The sequence below is a fragment of the Podarcis vaucheri genome (assembly GCF_965113315.1).
Source record: "Podarcis vaucheri genome assembly, chromosome: 16".
In the NCBI taxonomy this organism is placed as follows: Eukaryota; Metazoa; Chordata; class Lepidosauria; order Squamata; family Lacertidae; genus Podarcis; species Podarcis vaucheri.
The window spans coordinates 37,368,257-37,388,514 of NC_138754.1; the positions used below are offsets into that span (position 1 = coordinate 37,368,257).

General features: G+C 44.9%; 1 protein-coding gene across 1 annotated transcript in view; it reads left to right on the plus strand.

Moving 5' to 3' along the window:
* LOC309521518 (transmembrane protein 132D-like) overlaps positions 1-20,258 on the plus strand; it is a 446,397-nt gene that overhangs the window by 388,220 nt on the left and 37,919 nt on the right. The window contains exon 5 of the mRNA XM_082204115.1: positions 8,988-9,131. Within this exon, the coding sequence (XP_082060241.1) occupies positions 8,988-9,131 (144 nt within the window). The remainder of the gene's footprint in view (positions 1-8,987; positions 9,132-20,258) is intronic.

The window sequence follows — 20,258 nt, forward strand, 5'->3', positions numbered from 1 at the left end:
GCAATTTGACTAGTTTACTAGATAATGCATGTTTGACTCAGAAGTAGGGGTGGGTGAGAATTTTGATTTGGTTCACCTTTAAAAGTGAACCTACCTAATCTGTGGGACACGGGTGGCACTGTGGGTTAAACCACAGAGCCTAGGACTTGCCGATCAGAAGGTTGCGGTTCGAATCCCTGTGACAAGGTGAGCTCCCGCTGCTCGGTCCCAGCTCCTGCCAACCTAGCAGTTCAAAAGCACTTCAAAGTGCAAGTAGATAAATAGGTACCGCTCCGGTGTGAAGGTAAACGGCGTTTCTGTGCGCTGCTCTGGTTCGCCAGAAGCGGCTTAGTCGTGCTGGCCACATGAGCCAGAAAAACTATCTGTGGACAAACGCCAGCTCCCTTGGCCTCCCTTGAGAGCCAGTGTGGTGTGGTGGTTAAGAGCGGTAGTCACGTAATCTGGGAAACCGGGTTCGTGTCTCCGCTCCTCCACATGCAGCTGCTGGGTGACCTTGGGCCAGTCACACTTCTCTGAAGTCTCTCAGCCCCACTCACCTGACAGAGTGTTTGTTGTGGGGGAGGAAGGGAAAGGAGAATGTTAGCCGCTTTGAGACTCCTGAAGGGGAGTGAAAGGCGGGATATCAAATCCAAACTACTACTACTACTACTACTCTTCTTCTTCTTCTTCTTCTTCTTCTTCTTCTTCTTCTTCTTCTTCTTCTTCTATAGAGCGAGATGAGTGCTCAACCCCAGAGTTGGCCACGACTGGACCTAATGGTCAGGGGTCCCTTTACCTAATCTGCATTTTTCCAAAACAATATGCAAAGCGAGGACAGCCAAAGTGCACAGAGGTGTACCACAACTAAGACTGTCCTACCTCACAAGAGATAATGAAATCCCTGGAATTATGTTACTATCCGAGATGGAAGCTGAAAAATGGAAGATAGCATGTAAGGAAGAGCTAGATGCACTTCAGAAGAACAAAAGTTGGCAGCTAACCAGTTTCTATTAGGAAGGAGAATCAGAGGATAAAAATGGATCTTTGCCATCCTTCAAAATTCCCACTTCTCCAATTTTTGCTGTGCAGTTCTCCAGCCAAGTAGTGTGTACAAAAATGCATATAATGGGGGAAAGTGTGCAAATACTTTCAAAGCATTTCCCTCTAATAAGATGCTTTTTTTTTTTTTTGTATGGAAAACAACATACAGAATGCCTTTTATTAGAAGGAAATGCTTTTGGGGGGGTGTATATTAGTCAGACTTTGCACTCAGTGCAGATTAATTTTCATTGTGATTCTTTTGTTTATTTAAAAAATGACAAACCTGTGCGGAAATGCAGAGAACAGAACTTCAGACTGGAAAAATAAGCAACTGGGTGGATTCAAAGTTGTCAGATTCACCCATTCCTACTCAGAAGTAAGGCTCAATCTGCACTCCATTATCATCCCACTTAAAACACACATAGAATCCTGGAAACTATAGCATGTTAAGAGTGCTGATAGTTATGAGGAAACCCATTCCCTACCCCAGAGCTACAATTCCCAGATATCCCTGGGAAGCGGTTTGATTGTTCAACTGCTCTGGGAATTCCAACTTTGTGAGGGGAGTAGGATCCTCCTAACCACTCTGAGGGGACGCAGGTGGCGCTGTGGGTTAAACCACAGAGCCTAGGACTTGCTGATCAGAAGGTCAGCGGTTCAAATCCCCATGACCGGGTGAACTCCCGTTGCTCGATCCCTGCTCCTGCCAACCTAGCAGTTTGAAAGCACGTCAAAGTGCAAGTAGATAAATAGGTACAGCTCCAGTGGGAAGGTAAACAGCATTTTCGTGTGCTGCTCTGGTTCGCCAGAAGTGGCTTAGTCATGCTGGCCACATGACCCGGAAGCTGTACGCCAGCTCCCTCAGCCAATAAAGCGAGATGAGCGCCGCAACCCCAGAGTTGGTCACAACTGGACTTAATAGTCAGGGGTCCCTTTACCTTTAACCACTCTGAGCACCCTTAGCAAACTACAGCTTCCAGGATTCTTTGGGGAAAGCCATGACTCTTGAATGTGATATGATACCGTACTGTGCACAATGGGCCTTACTCCTACTATGGGGAACAGCTGTGGCTCAGTGGTAGAGCTACAAAAAGTCCACAGCTTCCCCATTCCTGGTGTCGACCATACTGTATTTGATTGTTCTGACTCCTTATAAAGAAGCTTTCTATGTTCCTCTGTGCCCTTAGAGATTCAGCTTTGGGCAGGCAAAGACCAGTTCTTATCACTTCAACTACCCCCAAGACTTTCATAAAGGAAAGGCTATTTTCTTCTTACTTCAGCCTACTCTGTTTGCTAGCCGCTCAGTCACAGATCGCCCTCCTAGCCAATGGGAGTTCATTGCCAAGACTGTCCTCGGAACTTAAACAAATACATCTGTATTGTGTACTGCAATCTGCTGTCTTGCTAATGTGTTGGAACATTCTGATGATGTTTTAATGGCTCTTTAATTCTGTGTTGTATTAAGGAAAGAACCGCAGCAGATTATACTTAATGCTAATGTGTTTATCCACAGGCTCCCCACATATTAATTGCTTGGAGAACAAATATTAAAAACTCACTTAAAATATATGTAAGCAGTTTGCAATTCCACGAGGTCCTACAGGCTTCCTGCTTATTCTTATCTGGCGGGGGACAGGACTGTTATAGAGGCTGTGCAAATTAAGCACAGTCTTGCTAGCATAGAAAATATTGTACGCCTTTCCTAGAAATGTGTTTTTCGCACACTGTAGCTCAGTTGGTCCCAAGGTCATTTTGGACAAACTTTTGCTATGGTGCCGGAAGGCTTAGGCCAGGCATAAGCAAACTCCAGCCCTCCAGATGTTTGGGACTACAATTCCCATCATCCCTGACCACTGGTCCTGTTAGGTAGGGATGATGGGGATTGTAGTCCCAAACATCTGGAGGGCCGGAGTTTGCCTATTCCTGACCTATAGGAAGCCTGAAATCAGGACCTGAGTGAAACAGTGCTTTCCCCCAACTGTGATTCCCAACAACTTGTGTTCACAGGCTTACTGCTTCCAACTATGTAAGCAGAACATAGCAATCATGCATAGTCTTACCCTCTGTGAATTTGTCTTGTCCTCTTTTCAGGTCATCCAGGGGGTGTTTGGTTTCACCTGAGTTGAATGCTGCTCTGATGCTGCTCTGATCAAATTCAGATTATTTCAAGATTCTTTTAGGTTTCAAAAAATGACAACATTGGGAGGTCCTGTCAAGGGTTTGCTACATCTGTTTTGGCCCTAAGAGGGACACCATGGAGACACAATGCAGATATTGCTGAACTACAAGTCCCATCAACCCCTGCTTTCCGGGCCTAATGAGAGTTGTAGCTCAGCAACTTCCCAAGCACCAAAGGTTCCCCACTCCTGGTGTAATGTAAATATCTTCACTCTGTAATTTCTCCTCATCCTGTACAAATAATGACCACCCCTCCCTTACTTTAATGAGTATGTGTGAGGTATAAAATTCTGTGTGCCCAAATCAATCTCTTTGTATTGGCTATATGAAAATGATTGACATCTCCTTTTTATTTCAAAACAAATTTGATGGGGAAAATCCACTTTTTCTAGGCAGCCTCGCCAGGGCTATTCATCCCCCTGGATCATCATGTCCCTTAATCCTCTGTTAGTTATGGATGAGGGGTACAATATTTCTTCAAAAGAGTCAGTTATCATCTTAGCATTCCCTCTTCCCTTTGGGAGGGACTGTTTAGATTTCATCTTCTTTAATGTGCTGGGAAATCTCTGTCTGGGCTAAACAAGTATTTGTTTCTTCAGAATGAAATAATTTCATTCCCCAGGGGATCCTCTAAGTCCCCCTATGCCTTTAAAGGAATGAAAAAAGAACCATTTCCAAAGATCCCACCCACTGCTTAATCTGGTCCAAGTGTTTGCTGTGGGATGAGAAAGGCCTGCTTGATTGGGGAAGGAAGGAATCCTTCAATCACACGCTATAATAGAAGGGGCTTAGTGGTTTATAACATCATTAATACACAGTTGCCTACCTAAAGCCTCTGTTTTCCACTGGCAGGCGCGACAGCTGATAATTCCCTCATTTTGGAACTGTCTTTATGTATCGAAACAGAGGTGGGAAACCTTTTTCAGCCTAAGGGCCACATTCCATTCCGGCAAACCTTCTGAGGGCCACAGATATTTTCAGATCACCCCTTCGGGCCAGGGGCAAAAGTGGGTTGAGCGATGAATGTAAATTTTATCTTCACACCATATGCTAGTTCATACCCCTCAACTGTCCCAGGAAAACTGGGGCAGCCTGTTTTGTCACACGAGAGCACAGCAGGCATTTGGGGTTCTGTGATCTTGCACAATCTCACGCTGTGATCTCGCCCTAGGAAAAAAAGCCCTTTTTGTGGCCGTGATCATGTACAGGTCATGTGACTCGCCCAGCAGTGCATTGCGGAAAACACACATCCTGGTTTTTGACCTGCGCATGTTGGTAAAAAAGTAAAGGGACCCCTGACATTAGGTCCAGTTGTGGCCGACTCTGGGGTTGCGGCACTCATCTCGCTTTATTGGCCAAGGAAGCCAGCATACAGCTTCCGGGTCATGTGGCCAGCATGGCTAAGCCGCTTCTGGCGAACCAGAGCAGTGCACGGAAATGCCGTTTACCTTCCCGCCGGAGCGGTCCCTATTTATCTACTTGCACTTTGATGTACTTTCGAACTGCTAGGTTGGCAGGAGCAGGGACCGAGGAACGGGAGCTCACCCCGTGGCGGGGATTTGAACCGTCGACTTCTGATCGGCAAGTCCTAGGCTCTGTGGTTTAACCCACAGCGCCACCCGCGTCCCTTCGCGCATGTTGGAGGGTAAGCTAATTTCAACACACAGCTTCCTGCATCCAAGAAAGAAAGAGTTCAAGGAGACATTCCAGCCAGGCAAAAACTCTGAGTGTCAGTCAGGGGTCTGGCCCCACTGGACCCCTCAGCCTCATGTCTCCCACCCTTGTCCTTTAAAATCATCAATGCACAGCTGTTTGCGGAGTACTTGTGTTTTTTCATTGGTGATCAGCAATATTCCCCGCGCTCAGTTCTGAACTGACTCAATAATTATGAACTTTCTCATTAAGCTTTGGAGTCGGCCCCACTCGCCCACCACATTCGTATTGTTGGCATATGCACGTAGATCACTCCATATGCCATATTGCTCCCTGGGAACTGCGGCTTCCAGAAACGGCCTGGGATGGAGAGTTACATGGAAATTCCACCGTTCATCCCTTCCCAAAGCAATATGTATGGGAATGGGAGAGAACTTGAAGAATGGGGCAGGGCAGCACCCACATAAAAAGTTTGCAAGAGGCAATTGAGAGAACTGACCCCAATGAAGAAGTTACAGCTTAGTCACGTGGTCTGGGCACCTGTGTCTTAGAATAGGGAGTGTGATTGTCCATCCCATACATGTAGTGTGTGTGTGGGGGGGGTGCATGTAGCTCTTCCCCCACGAATGCATCTTTTAAAAAAATAAAAAATGAAAGTTTTAATGTTTTAAATGTTTTAAAAATTATTGATGGTTCCTATCTGCCCCCACACTGTGATGCTGTGAGAGCATAAAATAATGTTGTTGGTTTTTTTATTTAAAAAAATGCCCCCACAATTATGCCTGCAGGGGAAAAAAGCATTTTTTAAAAATGCATTTATTTATTTAAAAAATGCTTGCCGCTGTGACGACAAAAGGTAATCTGCAAGACACTATTGCAAACTAGATGCTAGCCCAGGGGTCAGCAACCTTTTTCAGCCGTGGGCCGGTCCACTGTCCCTCAGACCTTGCGGGGGGTGGGTGGGCTATATTTTGAAAAAAAATGAACAAATTCCTATGCCCCACAAATAACCCAGCGACGCATTTTAAATAAAAGCACACATTCTACTTTTATAAAAACACCAGGTAGGCCCCACAAATAACCCAGAGATGCATTTTAAATAAAAGGACACATTCTACTCATGTAAAATACACGCTGATTCCCGGACCGTCCGCTGGCTGGATTGAGAAGGCGACTGGGCCGCATCCGGCCCCCAGGCCTTAGGTTGCCTGCCCCTGAGCTAGACCGATCCAGGAGGAACAATACTCAACCCCCCAGTTGCTGGGAAGTCATATTTCATGTTTTTGAGTTCAACAGTCACTAAAGCACTGAGCTTTATTTCAGGGTTGGGGAGGAATTCAATTTTGTTGGCATTTTAATGGGAAAAATGACAGTTTTGCACTTCTTGGACCAATATGCAAAATGAGACAAAGCTACCCTTCAAAATTCATGCTTCTCCAAAATTTGGGACGCATTTCTCCAACCAAACAAGGAAAGTGTGCATATAAATGTATCTATTAGTGAAAACAGCATACACTAATGAATTGTATGTGGTGGGGGAGTGCTTACCAAAAAGGACGTGTATGTTGGTCAAAACTGCATAGCAAAAAAATTTGATAAATCCATGCTGAAATATTGGTATTTTCATGAGCATTTCAATAATAATAATACAGTCATACCTCATGTTATGGCCGCTTCAGTTTACGTGTTTTCGGGTTGCAGGCTGCAGGAAACCTGGAAGTACCAGAACGGGTTACTTCTGGGTTTTGCCGTTCGCACATGCGCAGAAGTGCCAAATCACCCCGGGGCCTGCACAGATGTGCAACTTCAGGATGCGAACGCTGCGGGTTGCGGACATGCCTCCATCACGGATTACGTCCGCAACCCAAGGTTCCACTTTAATAATAATAATAATAATAATAATAATAGCACATTCCTGTAGAAATGAACTGAACTGAACTGAAAACTGGGGGTGGGATAGAAACTAAGAGGTCCAAAACTGATAGATTCACCTATCCCTACAACTGTAAAGTTCTACTTCAGCTGCCAGTCCCGTCAGCTTCTGTATGTGGAATCCCCAGTTGTAATGGCTAACTCCTTAGTAAAAAGGATATGGTGTGGTCTGGAAGGTTGAGCTTGTAGACAAATCTTCAGATAAATGGATGGATGAAATTTGATTCATTAATAAGTTGCTCACCAGAAGAACTCAAACCACCTTCTGTTCACTTGTCTTTGGGAGACATGTTATCCTGAGCGTCATCTCAATACTCCAGACTTTCTTCATTTTAGTATCATGTCACTGACTCCCTCCAAGGCTTGAAGAACATTGTTGTTAGCGTCACAAGTCTGCTGTTGCAATTGCTCCTATATGCTTGTCATTTTTAGATATATTCTTTCCAAGGTGTATAAACAAGACACAAGGTTCATCCATGGATGGATGGATGGATGTGACCTTTGGAATGTTTTGATCATTTTACATAAGTTGGTTTGTCTAAACGTTCTGCCTGTATAAAAAATAAATAAATAAAAATGAAAACTTAGAATCCACAGAGCACTTTTAGAGGGTTCAAAATCCTTAATATCCACGAGTTTTCTAATCCTTTTGTAAAGTTACTGTTAGCCCCATTTTACAAATCGGGGTGTTAAGGCAGGGTGGGTGCAGAAGTAGCAAGGCCAGCTCAGGATCACCACCGTGCAGTGTGGACGGGGCTTTCATAATGCAGCTGAACTTTGCACATTTATTCAGAGGTCAGTTGCACTGAACTCAGTGGGGTGTACGTCTGATGGAAAAGGTTCAGGATCCCTGAGAGAAACAAGGTTGGAGAATGCATCCGTTGGTTCATACCTGTCTGAAGCCTCGGAGTCTTTATCTTCTTTCTTTTGAACCAGGACAAAGGAACTCTGTTCCTTTAAGATGTTCAAAGATCTCCCCGTTTTTTTATCTGTCTCATATTAGATTAAAAAGACTGGTGCTTATTCCCCCCCCACCAGAAGAGAAAGTAGGAAAAGTCAACTTCTGACTGACTTAATTCTCAAGCCCTTAGGTTCTCTTCCACAAGTAAAATCATATCATGTTTCAAACCCTGCAGTGCAAGCTATTTACATGAGAAATTGTCACTCCGGGGGCAAATGGGTTGCAAACCTTCAATCATAGGAACCATATGAAATCAAGATTTGCTTGTTCTGCATGTGGGCCTTGATTTTCAATGCCTTGGAATTCTGAATAAGAAAGACATTTCTCTCTTTTTAACCCAGGGTGCAAATCAGTAGTAACTTCAGTGGAGACAATGAAACTACTTTGGGGTTACACTAGGGTGCAACGCAGAAAGGATCATTTAGCTTCCATTGTGTGATTCAGAGGCTATCCAAATAGGCTGAGCTAAGGGGTGCTGAATGTGTCAAGTACAGTTCAGCCATTGTTTTGAATGTCTTAAGAATAATGCTGGTGACCAGGTGGGTTCATTAGAGAGAGAGAACTCCAAGAAGAAAAGAACATAGGAAGACCGTGATGGATTGGACAATGGCCCATCTAGTCTTGTACTCTCAGTTCCCAAACTGTCCAACCAGATACCCACAAACAGAACTTGAGCTCAACAACATTCTCCCCTCCTGCAGTTTCTGCCAACTGGTATTCAGAAGCACGCTGCCTCCAACTGTAGTCTTTTGGCACCGTCCGCTGGCATTAGGATGGGCACTCTGTACATGCTCCCAAAAAACCCCCACTGTGTTTAGTAGGACTTATTCTCAGTTAAATGTGTTTAGCCTAAATTAGAGTAGATATTGCTAAATACAAAAGAAATTATTGGGCAGGTTGCACCAAAAGAAAGCAGGGCTATTCTCCCCTTTGACAGTACAAATGCATGGGTAGTTTCTAGCACTAATCAGAATGCATAGTCGCCTTGTAAGGCAAAGAAAAGGATTCTAGTCCTTATGATAACATAGTCAGACATTCATTTTAGGTGATAAAATTTCCCAGAAGGTTTTTTTTCTGAGAAAAATTATTCCGGCTGTTATTCAATGTTACTCCTATTCAGAGTAGAGACATCAAAATTAATGGACCTAAATTACTAATGTCTGAAATGAATCTGTGCATAATAATTTGGAACTGTTGTGAGCCTTCCTCCAGCCAGCTGAAAATGGTGTGCCTTGTCTTTTAGGAAGCAGAGATCTTGAACACTGCCATTCTCACCGGGAAGACTGTTGCTGTCCCTGTCAAGGTGGTCTCAGTGGAGGATGATGGAACCGTCACTGACCTTCTAGAATCTGTGGAGTGCAGGTCCTCTGATGAAGACGTGATTAAGGTAGGGCTTTATGTTACGGCATTACAAATGAATCCACACACATTTCTAGCACAAAACAACTGCTTCTTTCCCTAGGGATTTAAGAAGGCATCATTTTCCATTCCACCCTGTATTGGTCAAATGTCCTCTGTGGCAAAATTGCATAACTTGCATAATTTTAGTTATGGAAATTACTTAAGTTTCATTGTTATTATCTTATTTCTCCCCATTCGTTTCAATGCAGAACACAATTCAGTGTATGTGTGTGTGTGTGTGTAATCAATTATGTATCATTTGTGGACCGAATGCAACGACCAGCAGGTGACTTCCTTTGAGGAGCGGCTGTCGCAGGGGCACAGCAAAGTCTGCCTGTTGCCTCCCGTGCAACGCTTGCAAGGAGGTTGGGTGCACAATCCCTGCCTTGCCCCGGGTACTGCCAATACACACTATGGCACTGCATTCTCATGTGCACCTCTCTCTGTCCTCCATTCAGGCAACTAATAAATGTGTGTAAGGACAGATTCCAACCATGCAAAAACACTCAAGGGGGGTACAAAGCAGGGCCAGTAAGTGTGTTTGGTTGGGGTATTGTCTGGGGAGAGTTCTGGGGGGCCACATTTAGCCCCTGGGCCTAAGGTTCTCCACTGTTGCTCAGCCCAACACGTTATCTCCCTCTCTGATCCACCATCTCCAGCAGTCACTCTTTTCCAGTCACTCCCTGTCACTCAGCCCATCATTCCCTTCCACTATCCAACTGTCCGTCACTCTTCCATTACCTGTCATAAATGTCTCTCTCCCCCGCTCCCTTTTCTCCCCTACTTCAAAAATAGCACTTGTTCCCCAGTAAAGGTGTTTAGCACCGGGGCAGCAGAAGCCCATTATATTTACAATAAAGGAATTTCTGACTAAGTATCAGGAAAAACTTTCTGACAGGAAGAGCTGTATGACAGTGGAATGGTCTTCCTCATTGGAGCTTTATAAGCAGAGGTTAGATGGCCATCTGTCATGTATGATCAGTCAACACTCAGGGTCCCTTCCACCTGCAGTTCTGATATTCTATATTTCTGTAGACACAATTGTCCTGTGGTTTAAGGGAGCTCAGATCGTTATTGCTGCTGCTTATATTTGTTTGATGTTATTTTACAAAAGATCCGAAAGCAACTTTAAAACATTAGAATAGATTCTATTATTATTATTATTATTATTATTATTATTATTATTATTATTATTATACTTTAAAATATTAAAGTAAAGAATAGCTTCACGGTTAAAATCCATAACACACAATAAAACATAAGAACAATGAGAGGATTCATCCACCAACAAGTCTCTTCTTCTGCTCTTAACATCAGTCCCTGGCCCTCCAGATGTTTTGGGACTACAACTCCCATCATCCCTAGCTAACAGGACCAGTGGTCAGGGATGATGGGAGTTGTAGTCCCAAAACATCTGGAGGGCCAAGTTTGCCTATGCCTGCTCTTGGGTGTTGAGATCAACAGAAGGGGCCCTCTTGGTAGTTCTGCCAACCTCAGAAGGTCAGGGTGGTGGCAGCCCAGGAGAGGGTCTTGTCTGTGGCAGCCCCTCAGTTATGGAACTCCCTGTCCATGGAGATGCACCTGGCACCTCTATTATACAGTTTTTGGCCTTTGACACCTGAGATGCATATTTTTAGGACTCATCCTATTTTTGTGATATTTTGTTGCTTTAAACTGTTTCTAATTTTGTATTTTAAATGGCTGCGACTTATCTTGGGACCTTAGGGTGCAGGGCAGAGAAATAACAACAACAACAGCTGTTGCTGCTGCTTTAAACCTCAGGTAATTTGGTGTCTCAAAAGAACTCCGTGATAGGTCACCTGAGCTTCTTCGAGCAAAGGTGGGACCCAAATACAATAAATTTGACTGAAAGGCAATGGACAAGAAATTTTTGAATGTTATGCTTGGTGCCAGCCAAGCTGGAGCAGTTTGGTTGTGGTGGTAACCATGGGAACAGATGGAGCTGCTTTATACCGGGTCAAACTGTTGATTCGTCTAGCCCCGGGTTGTCTACTGTGACTGACAGCAGGCAGCTCTCCAAGGACTAAGACAGAGAAGGGTCTTTCCCTGTGATCCTTTTGGACTCAGCCTGAGACATTTTGCATGCAAATCAGGTGCTGTGCCATTGAGATCAGGGTTGTCTCTGCCTTAAGCATATGCAGTGCCAGAGTGCAAAGATCCGCCCGGCGCCTCCCAGTTGCCCAGTCCCAGGCATGCAGGAGAGCGGAACCAGCCAGCCACCTCAGCATCTCACTGGCTTGGTCACCCCCAAACACGCAGAGCCTCCCACAGCAGAAGAACCCGCTGTGGTGCTCCAGCTGACGGACGGGCACTTCCCTGAACTCAACTCTTGGGCCCCGGACTCTTGGCCTGGCGCCCCTGAGAGCCTGGCGCCTGAGTGCCCCGCACCCCTAGTGCCTATGGGTAAGACGGCCCTGGTTGAGATCTTGCCCCTCCCTGTTAAATCAGTCCTAAGTGTTTATCAACCCTCCTATTGAACCTTTGGCTTGTTCTCAGCCCCACTGTTTGCACACAAACTGGCACTCTCTAATGTATGCAGTGTGTGTGTGTGTGTGTGTGTGTGTGTGTGTGTAAAACAGTTACATTTACAGCTACCACGCTGGGAATATCTGATTAAAGACGCCTTTCTCTGTATCTTAATCTGGGTGGCTTTATAAATCTGCCACTGATTTGGAAAATGGATTTGCTTAATGTATATTTAAGGGGAAAGTGGAGGAGAAGGGGGGGACACACAAACACACAAATGCAAGGGGGCTCCGTTGGGTTCTTTGGTTACATTTCTGATGGATTTGTCTTTTATTTCTTGGACCTTGAAAATGTAGGTCATCATCCAGTACAGGGCTAGCAAATGTGATTTCCTCCAGATGTTGGTGACTACAATTCCTATGATGCTGAACCTTTGGCCGTGCTGGCTGAGGCTCATGGGACTTGCACTCACCACCATCTGGAGGGCATCCCATTGGCTAGCCCGGATCTAGTATGTGGCCTGTGTACATTAATACATATATGCATGCATGCATAACTTTATTTTTATGCTGCCTTCAAACCACGCTCCAGGAGGCTTACAACATTTTAAAAAATACATGGCTACAACATAAAAATTGTCATAAACAATAAATAAGACATTTAAAAAATATGCAACGAAATGGAACAATTTCTGCATAGAATCATAGAGTTGGAAAGGACCCAAAGGTTTAGTCCAACTCCCTGCAATGCAGGACTCAGACATAAGTCACAAGATCTAAAATAACAATATAAAAAACCCCAACAGCAGCAACAGCACCCCAGCCCAAGAGTCTGTTCAGCAACCTCATCTTTCGTAGCTGGAGTCAGTCAGGACCCTGCCCTCCCAGGCCAGGTGGAAATGCCCTGCAAGCCAGGGAGCTGGTCCTCCAGAACTCACAGCCAAGATGGTCTCCAGTCTCTTCTGCAGCCTCAGCTTTTGTATCTGGAGTCAGTCAGGACCCTGCCCTCCCAGGCCAGGTGGAAATGCCCTGCAAGCCAGGGAGCTGGTCCTCCAGAACTCACAGCCAAGATGGTCTCCGGTCTCTTCTGCAGCCTCAGCTTTTGTAGCTGGAGTCAGTCAGGGCCTGCCCTCCAGGAGCACATCCTAGGCACAGTGGTGAGAGAACTGCACCCAGAGGTGTGTTCATTTCGAAGAATCGCTTCATTTCAGTTTGTGGATTGGTTTCAGAAGTGCAGAAGAAGTTAAGTTCACCTGAAAATGCAAGCCCCGTGAATTTATGCCCCCATCCCTAACATCAACAAAACACCTTTCAGTTGAGAGTTTAACCTTGCAATGAATATGTGGGATTTGTGCCTTGCTAATTTTTGGCAAAAAAAGGGAAGAAAGTTGTTTTGCGTGTGCACAGAGGGAGCAGAGAGCAGCAATAGCAAACAGGGACAGAACGAAACCAGCTCCACATCTCATTAGCAGCTCAGCTGAAATGTTTATGACTATGTCTTGGGCAGGTAATGGTCATTTGCGTGGCTCTAGAAACCGGGGGAAGCTGTCCTAATGACCTGTTTTGCAAACCTGTCAAATGGGCATAGTCTCCCGATGTCTTAAATAATTGGGGGTTTTCTGGTGGTGATGGCTGCTGTTGTTTAAGGCTCTTTAAGTAAGCTAGACACATCTGTGAGAGCCAATTAGTGAGAGCCAGGGTGAAGGGGGCAGTTCTGATCTCTCTTTGCGCTCACTGCCGCACAAGGAGAGCGGTGGCCTCCTTTCTCGTGGAAGAGAAAATAAGATGGGGCACAAATCCGTTTTGCCCTCAAGAGATGGATCCAGAGATGGGGCAATGCTAGAGGGTAGCCAGAGGGTCCTTTGCAAGGGGGTCCCCAGATCTCCTGCCCCTTCAAAACTTTTGTTTTTATCATTTTAATGCTTGGCTATGATCCTTTCTTGTTACATTGCTGTGTGTGTGATTGGCAGATAGAAAAGGGGGGAGATAGTGAATGATTGTCATGGTTGGATAGAATGGAGGTTTAGGAAATGGTTGTATTAATAGTGTGTTTTACGTTAGCTGGGATTTTACATTATTATGCTTGTTTGCACTCTCTTATTTCATTTATATTGATATTGTTATAGGTTAGGTGGTGGGACCCCCTAAATCCTAGAAATTAATAGCTGGTAGGATTTTGATTATTTGGGAGATGAAGGGACTATACAAGCTGCAGAGGAAATACAAAATATGCAGAATGACCTGGCCAAGCTAGGGCCACTGAGAAACAACATAGGACCATTGAGAGCCATTGGCAATGCTAGAGAACTGTCCTTCCTCCCTGCCCTGATGTATGAATGGAGACTGGGGATTTGGAAGGTTGCCAGGATAAGTGGGTGTGAGGTGACAGGGGAAAAGAGCCATTAGCAAGGTGTGCTGGGAAGAAGGAGTAGGAAGAACAAAGAGAGATCCATCTTGGGCAGGCTGGCTGAAGGCAGGCTGGGATAAATGCCTTGCACCCCAATGCTGCACTGCTGTGGTGAACAAGCCCCTCTTAGGGTGACCATGCTGTAAGAGCTGGATTCCTTCCATCTATATTTAGCTCTAAATATGTCAACTGCCAACCTAGCAGTTCGAAAGCACGTCAAAGTGCAAGTAGATAAATTGGTACCGCTCTGGCGGGAAGGTAAAACGGCATTTCCGTGCACTGCTCTGGTTTGCCAGAAGCGGCTTAGTCATGCTGGCCACATGACCCGGAAGCTGTAGGCTGGCTCCCTTGGCCAATAAAGCGAGATGAGTGCCGCAACCCCAGAGTCGGTCATGACTGGACCTAATGGTCAGGGGTCCCTTTACCTTTACCTTTATGTCAATAAATGATATTTCTTAAAGCTACAACAGCCTCTGCTGCATCTTCAATTCTGCAAAGGAGCACAGACCCTGGGCCAAGACCCCTGGAATGGTGTGCACGGCTTTGCAAGGACTGGGTTGGCGGCAGCCTATAACAATACTCTTCTTATGGATATGGAAATAGTTCAGCTTTAATGGCTGCTTCTTAGGGAAATGGTGGAAAGGGAAGAAGGTTTAACCATTTTCCCAGCACCCTTTTTCTAATGAAATTGTCCACCCCTCCCCTACTTTACACTCCTGTTTGTCCACACTAGCAACCGCATGTGCCCCCTGCATTGTGGTGCCGATTAAAATTCGTCCCCTTCCCCCTGTTGCGTGGCTGATAGTTGTTGTAACACAGAGGCAGGCAATTCATTGTCTCATCTCGCTTCACCTTTCATGAGTCTTTTTAGCCCTGTTGTAAAACAATCACCCAGCTTCTATTTTCTGAAAGTCCTCACACTCCCAAGCTTGTTGCTATGACTTGCCAAAAATTGTCTACCACCTCCTTTCCAAAGGGGGTATTATTAGTCATGCTGGCTCCAAGCTGTCCTGCCAGTGAGGCCATTCCTGATGCTGATTTATCTCAGCAATGCCACCTCTGCCTGTGGCCAGAAAGGGGACTGCAGCTTTTATTACGACAGAGATCAGTCTATGCAAGGAGCCAAACGGTTCCTTGTTAAATAGCTATTGAGTGTGGTCCAGCTGAGAAACTTGCTGCCCCTGTTGGGTGTGGCTTTGATTTGTCGTCCCCTTCTCCTTGTGCCCTCAATCTTTCCCAACATCAGGGTCTTTTGTAGGGAGTCTTCTCTTCTCATGAGGTGGCCATCTAGTATAGCATCCTGTTTTTATGGCGGTCAACTTTGGGGAGCCTGAAAGTATGACCTGAGTGCAACAGAGTTTCCCCCAATTGTGACTCCCCGTAACTGGCCGTCAGAGAAATGATGCTTCTGATAGTGGAGAGGAAATTCCACAGTTCAGTTATGAGCTGTGTGAGGAAGTACTTTCTCTTGTGTGGCCTGAATCCTGCAAAATTCAGCTTCACTTGATGCCCACAAGTCGTAGTGTAATGAGAGAGGAAGAAAAACCTTTCTTTATCCACTTTCTCCATCCACTGCTTCTCTGCCCCTTTAGCAACCTTGCGGAAACCTGTAAAAGCTCCTTTATCACAGACAGTGACAGATAATATGTGTGAAAACAGTCATTCTGGCTTGCCAAAGAAAGCTCTTTCATACAATTTGTCCCTTCTGTTGACACCTTTAATTGCCTTCTCATTTGGGAAGGAAATTGGGCCTTGTCTCAATCTTAACAGGATGGACTTGGATTCTGTATATTCCTGCAACTTGGCAGAGAATGGCAGGATTCATAGTTCAGATGCCTGTACCTGAAGCATTCGATCAAAAGAGTTTTGCAAATCCCTTTCTGTTCTCTGATGGCACCTCACTAATTACTCTGCCTTTTCTGGGGTGAGAATGAAAAATAATTGCCTTAAAAATTCGTGAAGAATATGGAGAATATCCACTGATTTTTTAAAAAAATCTCTGACTGAGCAAGCACTCCAGTCTATTTCTTTAGCAAAAGTGACTATTAAGACCTGTGTGAAGCAAATCAAAGTCAGTTTTCAGAATAAATTGTGACTATTTGCACTGTTTTGATGGTAGAGTGTTCCTCTTTAGCTTGCTTTCTTTGTGGTCCCTAGCACGATGTGAGGCAGTAAAAGACCTCACGATATGTCAGTGCAGATTCATGGGAGGAAAGCAACCAAAATATATGGTCAAGGTGAGGGGTCCCAGCATATGGTTTGAAGCCATATGGGTTACCCTCTTGCTGAAGCTAAGTAGGTGTGGGTTTGGATAAGAAACCAGGTATGTGCCTGTCTGGGTTCAATGTGTCCGAAGAAAGGTGGAATTTAAATATAATACATACATACATACATACATACATACATACATACATACATACATACTGTAAAGGCATTGGAAGTTTTTTTTAGAATCTACATCATCCCTACCCCAACACTTTCCAAAACTGGATGAGATCTGCACCAAAAACCTCAGTGCTGCTCCTGGCACTTGGGCAAATGATCCTTGCATTGCAGGGGGTTGGACTAGATTAACTTCATTCTCCCTTCCAACTCTATGATTCTATAATTCTCGGAGCCAGCAAATTGGATAGGGGGTCACACATATCCTCACTAACACCATGCAGGAGGGTGCCTCATTTAGAGAGGCAGCACATTTGAGACACCCAGTGCTCTCTGATTGGTCTCACCATTTCTATCCCAGGAGCAGAGATGACAGTGACACAAGCAGACATTTGTGCTCATATAGCATTTCCTTATTCTTGTAGCCCATGCTGGGTGGCGGGAGGCTTAAAAAAATCCAATATAACAACAACAATAAAGTTGCTATCCTGATCAGCCTCATCCTCCCAGGGACCCTCTGCATGCAAAGCAATTGCACTACTGTAGCTCTGCTGAACATAAGAGCCTTGCTGCATCGAACCAAAAGCTTATCTAGTGCAGAATCCTGCTTCCCAGTGGCCAACCAGATGTTGGCCCATAAGGGAGAGATGAAGGCAATAGCACTCTCTTGCTGTTGATCCTCGGCAATCATTATTCAGAGGCATTCTGGCTCTGATCCTAGAGATAGCATCTAAAACTTGTGATCACTAGTCACTGTTCACAGAATTTGTCCACATATACATCAGTAAGGTAGCATTCACACACACACACACACACACACACATTAATTGAAGGAACTGAAATTACAAGAAAAGGGATTTTCACTAAACATTAAGTAGGAATAAGTTCCTGATTATATGAGTTGATGGGTAGTGGAATAGACCATGTCAGAAGGTAGTGAGCTCTCTTTATGTTTAAGGATTCTAAACAGAGGCTGAAAGGCCACTTAGGTAGGGTGATGTAGCGACAGATTTTGTCAAGGGGTTAACTAGACAGACTTTGAGGTCTCTTCCAGCTCTCTGATTCCGTGCAACAAACTGCATGCTTGTGTGCTTTGAAATGAAAATCGAACAAAATTCAATTTCAGTAAGGAGACTGGCGTACTTGAAACTCCAAAATCCAAGAAGAAATTTGACAGAGGTAAATTTTAGAAACATCCTTAGTTGGCACCTGCTCACCCTTCATGGCATGCTGTATCAAGAGGTGATCTGCACATGTGACAGAGGCATTTCAGTCATTGCATTGATCTTCCCTTTTTACCTGCTGGCTGCTGAGATTCTCAAAAGCACCACTTTTGTAACCTTACGTTAGATTCCACGCTGTGCTGACAGAAATTAAATTTGCACAGACCTGAAGGCAACAGTCGTTATTGGGCTGTTGGTTCTCCTTTCAGAAAGTTTAAGCTAATATGACAGATATAGTTCCTAAAGAGTGCCCACTGCTGTTGTCTACATTTGCTGGGTTTGCAGGGTTTTGCAGCACTTGCAAAATCTGTTTGACCCAAGATGACAAAAGATAAATAGAAATAAATGGATACACCATGGGAACCAGTGCCTCAACCGCATTGCCATCCTGTTGTCTTCTTTTAAAAAAACAAAACACCCTTCAATTGTTCTCTTCCATTCAGCACCATGGACAGCGAATGATTGAAGTGGCCATATTCACGAGCCATTGCTGGTTGTCCTGAGAATTTGCATGTGTTTTTAACTGAGATGTGGATTTCTTACAAATGATCTGGTTAGCGTTCTGCCTAACAAAAAGCCACACCAGCATCTCCCTCCTTTGATGCCAAGCACTTTGTCCTTGTGAACTCCATAGGATTTTGTCTCCCTGATCTTGCTACCCCCACACATTTGAAACCAGCTAATGTACTGACGGTGCTGGCCCTGTTGAAATTAACACTATGATTGTTTAGCCAGTTATTCATGCCTTTATTGTGCCCTGTGATTCAACCAAGATTGGCCTCCAAAGCAGCTTATGGCAATTACGCATCACAATGCAATCCGGAACCTGTAGGCGTATGTCGACTGTTGTACATAACCCAGGGTTCAGGATTGTTCCTCCCTTCAGAGCAGTCACTTGATGAGTAGGAAAGGGGTGACAACTCAGCAGAGAAGTGAGTCTGTGTGTCCTGCCTTTGTGTGCACATGCACAAGGGAATATTGAGGGGGCACACACACACTTAGGGTCACACACACATTACTAGCTTGGGGGTGAAAATAAAGTTAACCAGGATGCTGCAACACTTCAAAAGAAACTTAAACTTTCCTGGGAGGGTCACATATATTTGTCACGTACAGGTAGAAGCTAGCTAAGGTGTGGTTGCAACATGATGATGGAGCAAGCTTGTTTTCTACTGCTCCGGTGGGTAGAATCCAAATCAATGGCTTCAAGTTACAAGAAAGGAGATTCTGACTCAACATGATGAAGGACTTTCTGACAGTAAGAGCTGCTTGACAGTGGAATGGACTCCCTCGGAAGGTGCTGAACTCTTCTTCATTGGAGGTTTTTAAACAGAGGTTGGGTGAGCATCTGCCAGGGATCTCTTAGCTGTGATTCCTTCATTGCAGGGGGTTGGGCTAAATAAACCTCGGGGTCCATTGCAACTACAATTCTATGATCGTATAGGAATTGTTGTTGTTGTTTAGTCGTTTAGTTGTGTCCGACTCTTTGTGACCCCATGGACCAGAGCACACCAGGCACTTCTGTCTTCCACTGCCTCCCACAGTTTAGTCAAACTCATGCTGGTAGCTTCAAGAACACTATCCAACCATCTCGTCCTCTGTCGTCCCCTTCTCCTTGTGCCCTCCATCTTTCCCAACATCAGGGTCTTTTCCAGGGAGCCTTCTCTTCTCATGAGGTGGCCAAAGTATTGGAGCTTCAGCTTCAGGATCTGTCCTTCCAGTGAGCACTCAGGGCTGATTTCCTTCAGAATGGATAGGTTTGATCTTCTTGCAGTCCGTGGGACTCACAAGAGTCTCCTCCAGCACCATAATTCAAAAGCATCAATTCTTCAGCGATCAGCCTTCTTTATGGTCCAGCTCTCACTTCCATACATCACTACTGGGAAAACCATAGCTTTAACTATACAGACCTTTGTCGGCAAGGTGATGGTGGGTGGAGCCAAAGGCAATTGGAGGCAGAGGAACAAGTACATCCCAGACATGCAAAATCCAGCTGTTTCTGCAACTGAATGCAAACCTCTCCGTGCAGCCAAGCAAGAGAATTGATTATTTTTGTTTCCTTTATAAGATTTCTTGACCACTATTTACCCCAAGGTGTCCGAGTGAGTTCCAACAGTCCTGTATACAGTTGTAAGGAACAAGTAAAACAGTGTAAGCATTCCAAACACAGCAAAGCCATCTAGGATCAGCAAAAGATGTGCATCCCACAAATGACAGGACTTTAACTGTCAGAGGCCAGGCTAAAGAGGTGTGTCTTTAGTATATGGTGGAAGTTGCACAGTGAAGATGCTACAGACCTTTGTTGGCAAGGTGATGTCTCTGCTTTTTTAAGATGCTGTCTAGATCGTATAGGAATATAGGAAGCTTATTCTGAGTCAGTCCGTTGTTCCCTCTGGCTCAGTGCTGCCTACTCTGACTGACAGCAGCTCTTCAAGATTTCGGATAGGGTTCCCTAGCTGGAGATTGAACCCAGGATCTTCTGCATGCAAAGCCATGGCTCTACCACTGAGCTTTGGCTCATCTCAGCAGTTTCTCAGGCAGTTTTAAGTGAGCTCTCACCATCTCCAGGCACATGCCTTTCAAGTCCATCCTTCCATCATGTTCTGCATGTCAAG